This window comes from Austrofundulus limnaeus, unplaced genomic scaffold (assembly GCF_001266775.1).
Source record: "Austrofundulus limnaeus strain Quisiro unplaced genomic scaffold, Austrofundulus_limnaeus-1.0 Scaffold385, whole genome shotgun sequence".
In the NCBI taxonomy this organism is placed as follows: Eukaryota; Metazoa; Chordata; class Actinopteri; order Cyprinodontiformes; family Rivulidae; genus Austrofundulus; species Austrofundulus limnaeus.
The window spans coordinates 167,084-181,531 of record NW_013952787.1 but is presented as its reverse complement, the minus strand read 5'-3'; the positions used below and the strand labels follow the sequence as shown (position 1 = coordinate 181,531).

At 36.0% G+C, this 14,448-nt stretch overlaps 2 protein-coding genes across 3 annotated transcripts in view; both read right to left on the bottom strand.

Moving 5' to 3' along the window:
* ift74 (intraflagellar transport 74) overlaps positions 1–759 on the bottom strand; it is a gene marked incomplete at its 3' end in the record, with an annotated part of 19,499 nt that extends 18,740 nt beyond the window's left edge. Inside the window, 1 exon segment of one of the 2 annotated variants that reach the window (XM_014023684.1) lies at positions 622–759. 2 annotated transcript variants of the gene reach the window in all.
* A 7,251-nt stretch (positions 760–8,010) lies between these two features.
* The window catches only part of ecel1 (endothelin converting enzyme-like 1), a gene marked incomplete in the record, with an annotated part of 97,597 nt that continues 91,159 nt past the window's right edge, over positions 8,011–14,448 (bottom strand). Inside the window, 3 exon segments of the mRNA XM_014023681.1 lie at positions 8,011–8,453; positions 8,545–8,621; positions 14,008–14,103. Of these exon segments, the coding sequence (XP_013879135.1) occupies positions 8,354–8,453; positions 8,545–8,621; positions 14,008–14,103 (273 nt within the window).

Below are 14,448 nucleotides of genomic sequence, written 5' to 3'. Positions count from 1 at the left end.
ACCTCTAGTAATAAATTTACTGAGAAAAATGGTGACGTGTTCAATACTTATTTTACCTGCTGTATTAATCATCAAGTGCCAAAAACTAATCGATTAATGTTTTTCTGACGATTAATTGCACACAATACGATTATGCCCAACCCTAATATGTTTGATGTTTTATTACAGTTTACATTGTTAATTTTTTTTATGACTGTACAGCACCTTGTGGATCTATTTCTATGACAGGCGCTTTATAAATAAAACTTTACTTACTTACATAGTGTGGTGTGGAAAGTATACTGTGGTAAATAGCTCGTTTGTTGTGTTTTGACCAGTTTACCCTCCCGTCCATGGTGGACGTGCCAAGCTGTCTGACAACTGATTGTTAGTTAAAGTCACTGACGAGCAGCGAGCTGACCTCCTGAGGCAGGCTGACACTCACTGCTCTGATCGTACATCTTTCTAAAAACTAAAGCCTGAATATTTCCTCCACCTCATTCGACCGGTTAGTTTTCGGACACATGATGATGCCAGCTAATATCACCTGGACGTAGTGACTTCACCGCTTAGCTTCAGTTTTTTTATTATAATTATTATTTCTACGTATTGAATAACGGTTATAAATAATAGATAACATACTTGTACAAACGTCGTACCTTAAACCTGCTTGTTGTTTGGTGTCTCTTCGACTGTATTTATCGCGTAAACCCCAATCGTCAAACTAACAAACAAATGCTAATAATAGGCTATAGCTAACAGAGACACGAGCGTTGACGTTCTCATAGCAACCGTCTTCTTCTCTTACCTTTTTGACGGTTGTCAAACTACAGGAAACTCATCACTGCCATCTACTGGAGCCTGGAACACGATTTCACAGTTTTTCTTGGCTGCTTTGACTTGGAGAAACTGGGATCTTAGTTAATCATCACTATTTCAGCCAGTGTTGTGTAAAGTACCACAAAGTGATACTTCAGTAAAAGTACAAGTATATTACCAAAAAATTACTTTGGTAAAAGTTAAAGTCTCATTTAGGAATATTGCTTGAGTAAAAGTCTTAAAGTATCTTTTTTGTACTTAAGTAAAGTAAAAGTATTGATTTAAAATGAGCAGTTAGATTTTCTGTAAGGACATTTATTAGGAGGTGACCTCCCCAAAAACTGCAGAAATGACTGTTGTATTAAAAGAATGAATGGATGTTAAATTTAGGATGCACTAGTCCAGCTGTTTCAGTTTATATACATATATCAAGGCTGCACAAAGCTTTTCCCCAAAATGAAAATCTATCTGAGGGCTGCAGCCAAATGTAAGAATATAATTCATGAAATACAAATACTTCTTAAGTACAGTCCTTTKATTTGAATGATTCTGTCCTGCTGGAGTGTGACATGATTTGTTTGTGTACAAACTAATACACTATCAGAGTTTTATATATTTATACTTCTCATTCAACCACAGTTAAATTCACTCTATCTAGGAGGCACAGTTTGTATGGATAGTTTTTATTTTATACAATAACAAGTTGGAATGAAAACAAGCAAAAATGAAATAAAAGTAACGACTTTCTACTTCTTGTCTTTTTAAAAAAATGTAAGGAGTAGAAAGTACAGATAATTGTGTGAAAATGAAAGGAGTAGACGTAAAAAGTAGGCTGAAAAATAATTACTCAAGTAAAGTACAGATACCCAAAAATTCTACTTAAGTACAGCAACAAAGTATTTGTACTTAATTTACAACTCTGATTTCAGCAGAGCAGAAGTCACCTCTTGTATGTGTTAACCATTTCTCATTGGATTAACTCATTTTCTCCACCTTTTTGCAAAACAGTAAACACAGATTCCAGCAGACCTTCACACACACAAAAAAACTTCATTTAGCATCCTTAAAGGGTGCCACATCTGTGTTGTTCTTTATGACTGGAGGAGGTCAAAGACAGAAGAGACTGACTATCAACTGTGGCTAAACTTACACTGTATTTTCATTTTCTAAGTTTCTTATTCTGTGATTTTTTATTTTTGTTTACATTTCCAGTGTCTTCTTTAATATGTAATTTTTCAGCCTCAGTTTGAACTGTCATAGAGTCAGTTTGTATCAAAGCATTTCTGATTCTGGGTCCAGTTCTTTGCAAGAAGGAAAATCTTACACAGCTTGTGTAGAAACGAGGTATCAGAACTTCATGACACCTGAACTACTTTTAATACATGTTTGACTTATTTATACCTTCCACTGTTTTAAAAGTCATGTGTTTTCTGTTCTTTGTGTCATTGCAGCTACAAGAATACACTGTAATCATAATTTAGAGCAGGGCAGCTAAAATAAATGTTTTTCCTGCCAGCTGTTTCTTGGTTTATTCAACATATTTTATTACTGAACAAGTTGAGCACTGTGAAATGGTCTGCACAAAAATGACAATTTATTCTCTGTATTTGTTTTAAATATCACGTGGACATGTTTTATTTTGTAATTTGCATATTAAAATCTTTTCATTTAATTTAAGAGCTTGTTTGAATATTTTTCTCTTTTTGTTACTGTAAAACAGTAATAAGGTAACTTATACCCAAATAAAATGTTTTCTTACCATACTTTTTACTTTTTTGAGTAGAATTTACAGAACTTTACTTGTACATGAAGAAAACTTCACCAGAATAATTGTACTTTTACTTGAGAATGTTCAGTGCTCTTTCCACTACGCCATGTGCTGCTGCTCATTTTATGCTGTCTTTGTCTTATTTTCAGACCTACCGTATTTATTCATACGATCTCAACTATATTACAATCACAATTTTTGAGCTTAAAAAGCATAAAAAAATCTAATCATGTTATAAGCCACAAATCATTTCAGACTGACTTCAGAATTTTTCAGCCTTTGCGGAGCGCCCTCTGGTGGTGACACATTATTTAGGGAGACACAGTTGTGTGGGCATGGTCTGAGGTCTGATATGTTTGACTGGTTATTTCCCAAAGTTCCCAGTCTCCAAATGTTCTCTGAAAACAATATAATTTATGGACTTATTATGGACAATAACAACAGTGACTTTCTCATCAACACTATTATCATTCTGGGGAAATTTTTCATCCATAAAGCTAAATATCTTAAGGTTAAACCACATTTCTATCATTTTCACAATGACTTTATTTTGTACTGCAATTCTCTTAAAGTGATGCATACTGAACATGCCCACAATCTGTGCCCTTTAATTGAACAGTGTGATTTAACATCTAAACCCTAGGCTTTTTTTGTTCCTTCTTATTTTTAAACTTCTTATCTTTATTTGCACCCATCCTTTTCTCTTWTATGCAAGTTTGTTTGTTTGAAATACGCCTTATTGTTTGTACATTCTATTATTTTGTGTGTTCTTTGTTGTTTAATAAAAAAAAGTGGGCATGGTCTGATGCAACGCTGCAGACTCCTGTGTTCATGTATAATTCCCCCCACCCCACCCCACACTCCCCTCCCACTTTATGAACGATTTTTGGGGTTAAATTTCTTGTATTACACTCAAATAAATTAGGTGTTTCTCTAGTCTGTTCCAAGGTTATAACAGTTTTGGATTTTTCATTATATGTTGCTTGTTTTTCACAGGAGCTACTGAGAGAAGCATGTCAAGATAGTCATTGTTAGCCATTTTGTGCCATCTTGTAAAAGTTATGGACCATGAGGTGCCGCTGCCCACAGCTAATGTGAAACTACTCTATTTGAAACAAACAAACAAACAAACAAACAAACAAATATTTGTTCAATCAGTTCACACAGCTCAAGATAAACTGACATACTCTAAAACTATAAGGATATTCTAATTATAATTAGTTAGTTTTAGTTTTGTAAAAAAATTATACAGTTTTAGTTATTGTTTTTTTTCATTTTTATTTATTTTAGTTAACTAAAATGTTTTTTTCAATTTCACTTTTCATTATTTAGTTTTAGTTAACTATAACAACTCTGGTCTGTTCTCATTTTTAATTCTAAAGTTGAAACACATCATTTAGTTAAATGATAACTTCTAATCATTAGAAACATTAGATTCTAATGTTTGTCAGTAATTTACTTAACACAACATGTGATTGTAGGATTATGTTTTCAATAACAGCCATCTTGTTCTGGGTTTGCACATCTGTATTAAGCTGAACACGCTGTGCTGATTTGTGCTACATTCTACCGTTATTAGAGGCAGAGAGTGGTGGGCCTTTAATATCCAACGCTGTCATTTCATGAGTTCCCACTGAGGGTCCAAGCCTGGGAGACCATGGCCAAAAACACAACACTGAAAACCAGACACCTGAACACAAACAGGGATTCTTTGTATTTATTAAAACATTAAACAGTAACCAGCAGAGAGGGAAGGGATAGCAGCCACATGGAAACTAACAACTGTACAGTGAGGTATGTGTGTGATCTCCCATGTTTGTCACTCAGAAGGTAATACTGGTCAGGGTGGAGACATGCACTCACTTCAACAACCAGAACATCCAATACACTCCACTGTACAAAGAGTTTCTTTTGTTACAACAAAGTTCTTTATACAAAAGTAATATTTGAGTATCACTGTGTACAAATGTATGTTTCACCATCATGATGTATGGGGTTAGGTGGTAATGACTGGATCTCATCCTCCCAGGTAATTCCTGTTTGTGAGATCACATGAAGTTCATCATTTATTCATGCAGTGGGTTGCAAAAACATTTCTTCCTCTTGGTAATATTTCCATTTTGTTGCTTTACAACCGGGAATTTATTTGGATTTTTTGCTTTATTAAAAACAATTCATTAATGGATATACTCCAGATTCATGAAAATAAATCAGGAAAAATTGTTTTAAAAGCACAAAACCAAAACGTGATGAGTGCATATGTGTCAACTCAACTATAAACTTCAGAAACGCCATCATTTGTTAAAAAAAGAGTAGTCTAAGTGTTATTAGATTAAATTATCCACACCTGTTATAACTCAGAATCAACACCGGTTAAAAACCTCTAATTATGTGAAGGTAATTTAGTTTTTTATTATTTAATCAAACAAAAATGTAGTTTCAATAAAAAAATTCAATCAAAAAATAACTTCAACCAAATAAAACAATTTCAACAAACAAAAAAAGGATAATAATAATAATAAAATAATAATAATAATTCAATCAAAAAGTTTTGCAAAAAAGAAACTTTTTTCTCATGTCAGAAATCTTTGGTTGAATCTCAAACTCAGATCTCAGATCGGCTGCTGTCCCTGGTCAAAGGACAGTGAGTCGGGCCTGTTGCTTGAGCTCTGCGTCCCGGGGGAGGAGCCCAAGCTCCTGCACCTGAATGCATCTTATCAGACATACAGATGATTGATCACTGCCTTCCAACCTACTAGGAGGTAGAGGAGGGACAGTCTGCACACAATGTGATAACCCCTGATAAAGTCATTTAATGTTTAATTTGATTCGAAGCAGGTGCACCAGGAAATCGCTTCCGTTCACACTAACCAATAGGGACACGTCTTCCAGTAGTTCATCCTTTGGCCCCGCCCCGATGCTCATGTTCTGAGTTCAAAACTTTTTTGAGTTCAACCAAAACCTTTGAGCATCAACCAAAAGTCTGAGTTTCAACCAAAGATTTCTGACACATGAATAAAAGGTTCTGTTTTGTAAAACAATTAAAAAAAAACGTTTGATATAATTTCTTTTATTGAAATAGCTTTTTTGTTTGGTTGAACATTTTCTTGATTGAATTTTTTGACTGAAACTACGTTTTTGTTTGAATAATAATAATAACTAGGCATGAGTTTTTAAAATGTAAAAACAAGTGTGCATTGCCACGTAGCATGTCATTGCAGCATGGCTTTGCCTGCAGCATTGGACTTGCAGAATGAACTTAAAGTATGGAGCAGTACCAAGTTGAGTCCAGCATGAGGCAGTATTGGACCATTACAAGGCCGCATTGACTCCAATTATATGAATTTTTGGAATAAAGTTTAAACATTAATATTTCAAAAACTACAAGTTGTACAGACAACAGAAGTCATAGCAATCATTTGGCACAGGACCTTTACAGATAGAAATGACAATGGCAGCTGTAGGACAAAGTATGCAGGAGGAGTAGCGTGGCGACGTTGAAGAAGACGGAATAATAAGTTGAATAATAATAATAAAGAGAAACAGGAAAACAATAAAAACTGATAAAAACAAAACAAAAAATACCTTCATATAAGTAGGGCTACCACTGAGTAAAAGACAACATGAAAACCAAAGAACTCTCCCCACAGGTTCTTCATGAAAACATGCTGCCACCACAGACAAGCCAAAAGGTTTAACAAAACTCTGGGTGTAGGGAGGACACTAATCAATGGGGACGAAGACAACCTGGATGGAGCTGGTAGCTCTACTGAAGAGATGGTAGTATCTGTCCACAAAACCAATATGGACTGCAGAGATCTGGGCTTCATGGAAGCGTGGTAAAAAAACAAAACAAAAAAAAGGACAAAAAAAGCTGGACTGTTTGGAATTTCTTTCCTAAGCATAAGGAAAGAAGTGCTGAGGTCAAATAAAACCAAAGTCTAACTTTTAGACCATCAAAGAAACCTCACTGAGCACCTCTCATCATGCTGAGAACACCATCTGTACAGTGAGGCATGGTGGTGGAGCCATCATGCTGTGGGGATGTTTTTAGAATCTGGTCAGAGATGGAGGGAAGGTGAATGGAACAAAATACATAACAAACATTTAAAGTAACCGTCTTGGAAAAATAACTTCTCCTTTAATGTCCTACATTCCTCTCAGGCCAACCGTCAGTGACCTCTTTTGCTTACCTTAAAATGTCATCGTGTTTTATTATTTCACTCTTTATCTTCTGTTTCAGATAAAGTGCTCCATAACAAGGACAATATCTGTTTAGAAGTAATCATACTTATTACTGTTTATCAAACATCATTCTCTCCTTGGCCCAGTTTCAGCGCCAGGAAAGATGTTTGTCTGTTTGGATAACATACTGTATAAATGTGTGTGTTTGATACTGCCTCAGGGCACATACTCCATATATATATATATATATACACTTCCCTGTGTGACATGATGTGTGTCTTGCAATTGCAATAAATCCTAACTGACCATTCATGGAGTACTTTTTATTCTTGGACCACGTGTTTCTGTTTTGGTTAAATAAATTTCCACGACAGTAACACTTGAGCATCCCAGAGATGTGAGCGTGGGACAAAGAGCTTCCAGCAGGACATTGACCCCAGACACAGTGCTGAAGCAGCACTCCACACCGGTTAAACATCCATAAACCCAATCAATTTAAATTAGCTTCAGCAGTTTTTTTTTCATAAAAAATAGACAAAACCTCCAGCAGTTAGATGGAGGCAGAGAAGTGCTGCTAAAAGTGGTGATACATTGGAGGTTCGGGGTTGAATGCATGTCCATACACACCATTTTTTTATTTAAAACATATATTTTCTCTAATTTACCTTAATTATTCTGAAGTATTTTTCTAAAAACATTACTTTAAACCACATTAGAAATCTATTTAAACTACACACTGTAAGGCAACAAAGTAGGAACATCATCAAAAAGCATGTACAGTTTTTGAAACCCTCTGCAGATGTTTTTCAGGTGTCCGAGGACTTTCAAATGAGTTTGTCATGTTTTGTATTCCAATGACAAGAAAAACAATTTATTTTGTTTTTTCTTTTCATTTAAAAAAGATCTACCAGCTTTTGTGTCATTGCAGTTTGAAGAGTGGATGAAAAGGCAAACGGTTCATGTGGTGCTGCACTTTGCTACAAATCCTTATAAAAACACCCAGAATCCTGCTACCGTTTCTTATTCAAAAGTTGACAAATCTTTAGAAATCGTACAAACACTCACAGTTAGGAGAGACCAATGCAGGCAGACATCACAACAGTCAAAGACGGTTTGAACACTGACCGTTGCTCTCTGTGGCCACAGGAGTGCAGCGCTGCAACACAAACCAAAGTCCAACACAGACGAGCGAGAACACAACTTTGCCACAGCAGCTGCTACTGATCCCTGTTCTCTTTAAACTGAGTATTTTTCTGCGATACAAGGAGGAACCTTTATTTGCAGTTTTTTAAAGAAATAAAAAAAACATGGTTCTTAAATAAAACTAATGAGCTTTGCATGTCTAAGATATTTGCTAAATAGAAAAATAGATGATTTCAAAATAAATGTTAAAATTAGAAAAATATTTGTAATCACATGATGTATGTACACAAACTGTGGTCGTAACCTTTAGTTATAAAATTGATGTTTGTCTGCAGGGAAATGTGTTAATACGCTATCATTTTGTTGGCTGTGGTGAATGATGCAATGTACGAGAAGAAGGATCTGTTTCAGTCAGAGCTTAAAAACTGTGGGTCATCAGGCCGGACACAGTGAGAGAGGTCACCAAACAGAGCATTTATCCACGGGGTTCATTGGGGAACCTTTGGGACAGTGGAAAACACGAGCAAACTCATCAAACTGGGACACGCTGCCAATTACCCTGCAAGAAAAAATAAATAAATAAAAAGCAAACAGTGATGTGAAGAAGACTGAAAATGTTCAAAGTGCAGTTATGTGTGGTTGCTGTGTACCTGTAGTGCTCTGGTGCATGTTTGTCAGTCAGAAGCTGCAGGTAGATGGACTGAGATCTTCTCTTCATACACCAGTTCTGAAAACACAAGATCAACACAACTGTGACTCAAACCGGATGAAGTTAAACTGAATATTGTTCCTCTCCCTCTATGCAGGGAATGTATTTCCCTCTGTATCAGCTAGTGTAGTCAAGACCACCTAACTCCAGACCAAGACTATTAGGGCTTGGACCATGTTGAGACCAAGACCCAGGGAGAGCGAGACTCTTCAAGACCAAGACCAGAAAAACGAAATAATAAAAACCAGAAACTAGTTCCCTGAAAGAGTATTCTGTAAACATGTGGCTAATTTAATGTTTAGCTCAGTGGTTCCCAACCCTGGTCCTCAAGGCACACTGCCCTGCATGTTCTTCTTCTTCTTTTAATTTAATGGCGGATCGCAAACAAGTTTTAGTTGCATACCGCCACCTACTGTGCATGAGTGTGTAGCCTCATGACTCCACTTAAATTCTATATTTTAACTTTGCATTGTGTAAAAGTAAAAATAATGCGTTCCTTATTTTGCATATTTCCTCCTTATCCCCTTCTGTTCCCAATATCCCTTTTAAACTTCACTCTCTCCCTACCTCTTACTTTTTCCCTCATCCTCTCTTTCTGCTGTGTACTTTGTACACGTCATCAGGACATGTTCCACACTTTCTTTTCTTCCACAACTCTCACATTTACCATCACTCCTTTTCCTATTAAATATAAAAAGTCATTTAAATAGGAATACCCTATACTCTTAGTCTCATCATGATTGCATCTTGTCTTCGATTTCTTTCTATTAACTTCTGTATTTTTACTGAGTTTTGTATTTTATATGATTTCCTTCCTTTTTTTAACCTCGTTCCATTTTTTTCTGCCATATTTCTATTTCTTTCTCTTTGATTATTGATTTGGCCCTGCATGTTTTAGAAGTTTCCCTGCTTTAACACACCTGATTCAGATGACTGCAAAACCTGTTAATAAGTTATCAACTGAAATCTGCTGTGTTGATGCAGAGAAACGTCTAAAACATGCAGGGCAGTGTACCTTGAGGACCAGGACTGAAAAACACTGGTTTAGCTAATATTGACAATATCTCTTCGTTTGAGGGCCGAGTAAAGAATTTTGCTACAGAAGCAGATTGCTAACATTAGCTAACGTTAGTCACGATAAAAGTTTAACGATGTCCCTAAACGTTGCATGGTTTCTTCTGGATGTTGTTTCACAAATATATTCTGTATGATTTATGCAGCCAAACTAGCAAACATTTTGCAGACATCTTCTTCCGCTCCCAGACAACCACTGCTCACTCTCTTGGAGTGCCGCATGCTGGTGAAAGGGAGTAGGCATTGGTGACAGCAGTGACAAAAATACATAAATAGTAATGAGTTTGGATTTGAATCAGTACATTTTACATCCAATGATAGCAAAGACGTTAACAAATAAATTGGGCATTGTTCTGGCTATATTAGTGAGTGCTCAATGTCTGAGACCAAGACAAATGTGGTTGATTTTGAGACAAGACCAAGGCCATCATAAAGTGGTCTTAAGACTGGTCTCAGGTACTACAACACTAGTATTAGCCAGTAGTAAAGAACAGTCTTTCAATAATGTTTAGAGTAAGTCTTTTTACTAAGCCTAGTCTTTAATGATTTTACTTTCATCAGTTAAGTGTACCGTTGTGTTCAAATAATATTAGCTTTGTAGTAAAAGATTCAAATTATACACCAAAATGTGAACTTGACTGAGAATAGTGCTAACACTGTTGGTAGTGATGCATTGCACAATGTCATCAAAATTTGTAATAAAAAGAAGCAACAAATAATAATAATAATAATAATAATAATAATAATAAATTAAGAAAAATAAATGATCACTAAAATCGGAGCCACAATTGAAAACTCAGATGATCAGTAAATGTTTTATGTTTTAAAAACGATATGAAAAGATATGGACCAAATACAAACAGCATGGAATGGTTGTTAAAGCCAAGCATACTGGTAGACCAAGAAAGACATCAAAGAGTCAAGACAAACAACTTAAGGCCATTTGTCTTGAAAACCGAAAAAGTACAACTAAACAGATGTAGCATAAATGGGAGGAAGCTGGAGCCAATGTTTGTGACTGAACCATAAGAAATCTCCTAAAGGAAGTGGGATTTCAATGCAGGAAATCTAAAAATAAACCATCATTGACACCTAAAAAAAGAACAAGACTGCAATGGGCTAAGGAGAGGCAATCATGGACTGTGGATGACTGGATGAAAGTTMTCTTCAGTGATGAGTCAAGAATCTGCATTGGACAAGGTGATGATGCTGCAACTTTTGTTTGGTGCCGTTCCAGTGAGATTTATGAAGAGGACTGCCTGAAGAAAACAACTAAATGTCCACAGTCCTTGATGATATGGGGCTGCATGTCAGGCAAAGGCACTGAGGAGATGACTGTGGCTCATTCTTCTATCAATGCACAAGTTTGCATTGACATTTTGGACAGTTTTCTCATCCCTTCAATTGAACAGATGTTTGGAGGTGATGAAATAATTTTCCAAGATAACAATGCATCGTGCCATAGGGCAAAAACAGTGAAGGCATTCCTTGGAAAAAGACACATTCAGTCAATGTCATGGCCTGCAAATAGTACAGATCTCAACCCAGTTGAAAACCTGTGGTGGAAATTGAAAAAAATGGTCCACAAGAAGGCTCCAACCTGCAAAGCTGATCTGGCAACTGCTATCAAAGAGAGTTGGCACCAAATTGATGAAGAATACTGTTTGTCACTCATCAAGTCCATGCCTCAGAGACTGCAAGTCATTATAAAAGCCAAAGGTGGTGCAACTAAATACTAGTGATGTTTTTTGAATGGTCTTTTGTTTGTCTGTTTTTCATGATTCCATACTCTTTTCCTCAGAATTGAGTGATTCCATATTTTTTTCCTCAGAATTGAGTGATTCCATATTTTTTCCCTGTGCTTGGTCAATAAAAGTAACATTCACTGACTTCCACAATGTTTTCTCTTTTTCTTTGAGTGTTCCTGAAAGCCAACAAGTTGCACTTTGGAATGACCTTATTATTCTATCATGATCTGAGTTTGTTTTACAGAATGAAATGTCTGAATGAGTGCTCATCCACGACTGGTGATCCCATACTTTTTGCCAGGGGTTGTATCTACGATTGATTAACCTTTAGAGTTAACCCAAATCAAAATGGCCACCACAGCTATTCACGCATATCTAACACAAGGAACGGCTAAAACTCATTCAGTTTTACAAATGTTGACCTCAAATTTTTGTGCTAGAAGCTGAGAGTCAACACCAGTTTGAGGATGGCATTCTCGTATGAAATTGTACACATTTCTTTCAAGGTTTGACCAAAACAGCAATAATTCTCTACGTACTGTAATTTGATCTTAGTATTAAAGTTTGGCATGAAACATGACAAACAGCATGGTATGAATTGCTTTGTCTTCAATGAATGTTAGAACTTTATTGTCTAAAGTAATTAATCTGTATCATAAATGATAGGGGGTGCACCGATGGCAGTTTTCTGACTGATCACTGATGATTAAAAAATTCTTAAATACTGGTTCCAATTTTGGTCAATTAAATAACTGAAACTGTCAGATGCACCTTCAATGTTCCAACCATATTTTACTGAAAAACAATGAATTCTCTTGAAACAATACAAACTTATTTTAACTGGATATTAGGTAGCACTCACAGCAGTGCAAAAGGAGACAGTGGCTGATTTCCAGACCTGTGGAGGTGTATGAGATGCAGATATTTTCCACCGATCTTATCTGTATATTGGCCGATCATTCAAAATTAAGAAAATTTGTCGATTTATTGGTGCACCCCTAATAAATGGCCACTACAAAAGATGACAAAAGGGACATCTGGTAAATGGACTGGACTTGCAGTATATACCCCTACATCCAACCAGGATACTCAAAGTGCTTTATACAATCTGTGTCCTCATTTACCCATCCACACAGCACTCTACTAAGTCTCTCTACAAATCTAACCCAGACAGATCATTCTATAGAGACTAATCAGTGCTTTAAATCACACTCTGATGGGACACATCAGAGCCAGTGGGGTTTCAGTGTCTTGCCTAGAGATGCTTCAACATGTGACTTAACAGTGGGGAAATAGAACCACTCAGCCACAGCTGCCACAAATCGTTCATTCATTTTGTTCATGATTATTTAATAAGAGCATGTATAGTACATAATAAATTATGCACTCTTTGCTTTTTTTTTTAAGTTACGGCTGATTTGCAGTCTTTGTCCTCAGTTAGGCTAAATAAAAACAAGCTAAACTTGTAAAAATACTGATGTAATAGCCCAAACTTTTAAAGAAAACCAATGACAGAGCAATAAAAACACGTACACACGTAAGCGCATTTATAAAACCATACATGTCATGTTACGTAATTTTACACAGATTTTCCCTCATTTTGCAGGTGTACGCACATATAGAGCAATCTCACAGATTTTTTTGTTTTACAGTTTTTTTTTTCGAAAACTCAGTGTAAAATTTATTTAACATCAGAGCTTGTAGGACGTAAAAAAAAAGCAAATAACCAGCTTCCAATCCACTCTCCGCCTGCACCCCACCCACCGTGCGCATGTGAGTATGTGTTTTTTTTGCGAAAATTGAAAATTTTTGAGGCTTACTATACAGGTGAATGTCCAAAGGGAATGACATGTATGTAAAACTGGTAGAAAAAACAACTGGAAACTAGAACACACAGGACAGGAGAAGCACCAGCCAACATGCGTACATGGTAATGGTTCACTAGAGTGTGAGATGTCATTTCAGAGCTGGACATTTTGGACACTTAGATGAACAAAAAGAAAAAAAATACTTAATCAATGAATACTTGATTGTAAGATTTTTATCATTTGTTTTAAAGAAGTTGAACTCTAAATGAATCATTATGTATAAAAAGCACGTTTGCCGGCCTGCTGTGCAGGTTTGAGGGCCGAATTAATTTTGGTTGAGGTGGTTGAATTGCCTCAAGCTTTTTATTCACACACGAAGATGACATTTCAAATGAATGTAAGCACACATTCCTGATTTTCATAACACCTCCCTGAGGGAAGAGTCATAAAAAATGGGCTTAAACACGCCACTTTGCATTCTAAAGTGTTTCTAGATTTTGCCACTGAGACATTAGGCTATGAATTTCAATAAAACCATTGTATTTCAATGATGGCTCCTAATAGTTAGAAGGATCAAGGGTGGTCCTGTGCTTGGAGACACTGAACTGTCATCAAAACACTTGTATTCTCAACAGTTACTTCATCCATGAGATATTGTGGGTGTCATACAGTGTCTGTCTGCCCTCCATGATCCAGTTCCAATTGAGAATAGCAGCTAAAATGATTTAATATGTAAATATAATGAAAGACAGAGCTTTAGAGAGGCTTCAGTACCTGTGCAAAAGCAATGAAGAGCAGCTGTTCATGAGTGTATTTCAGGACAGGCAGGGGTCTCTCTGGACCATTTTCCCTCACCCATTTCTGATATGCCTGGAAGTAAAAAAAAAGTGGTGAATAATGACAGAAATCTAAATCGTAATCCTAAATCAGATGAAGAGTAGCTTGGTTTCTTCAAAAGAAACTCTGATGTGAAGCTAATTTTATTTATTGTAGTTTATTTATTGTTTACTTAGCTTTATTTATTGTTTGAAGATAGACTAAAAGGAAATTATATTAATGATCTTACATTCTTTTGTATCTGCATTCACAAAACAGAGTTCTCTTCAGTGATGACTGTAGATATTCTCAGTGTTAAAATTAATTATGCAGTGTTTAAGATATTTTACAGTTCAAGAAAATGCAATGGTCAAGGATGTGTATATACAGTTTATGTGT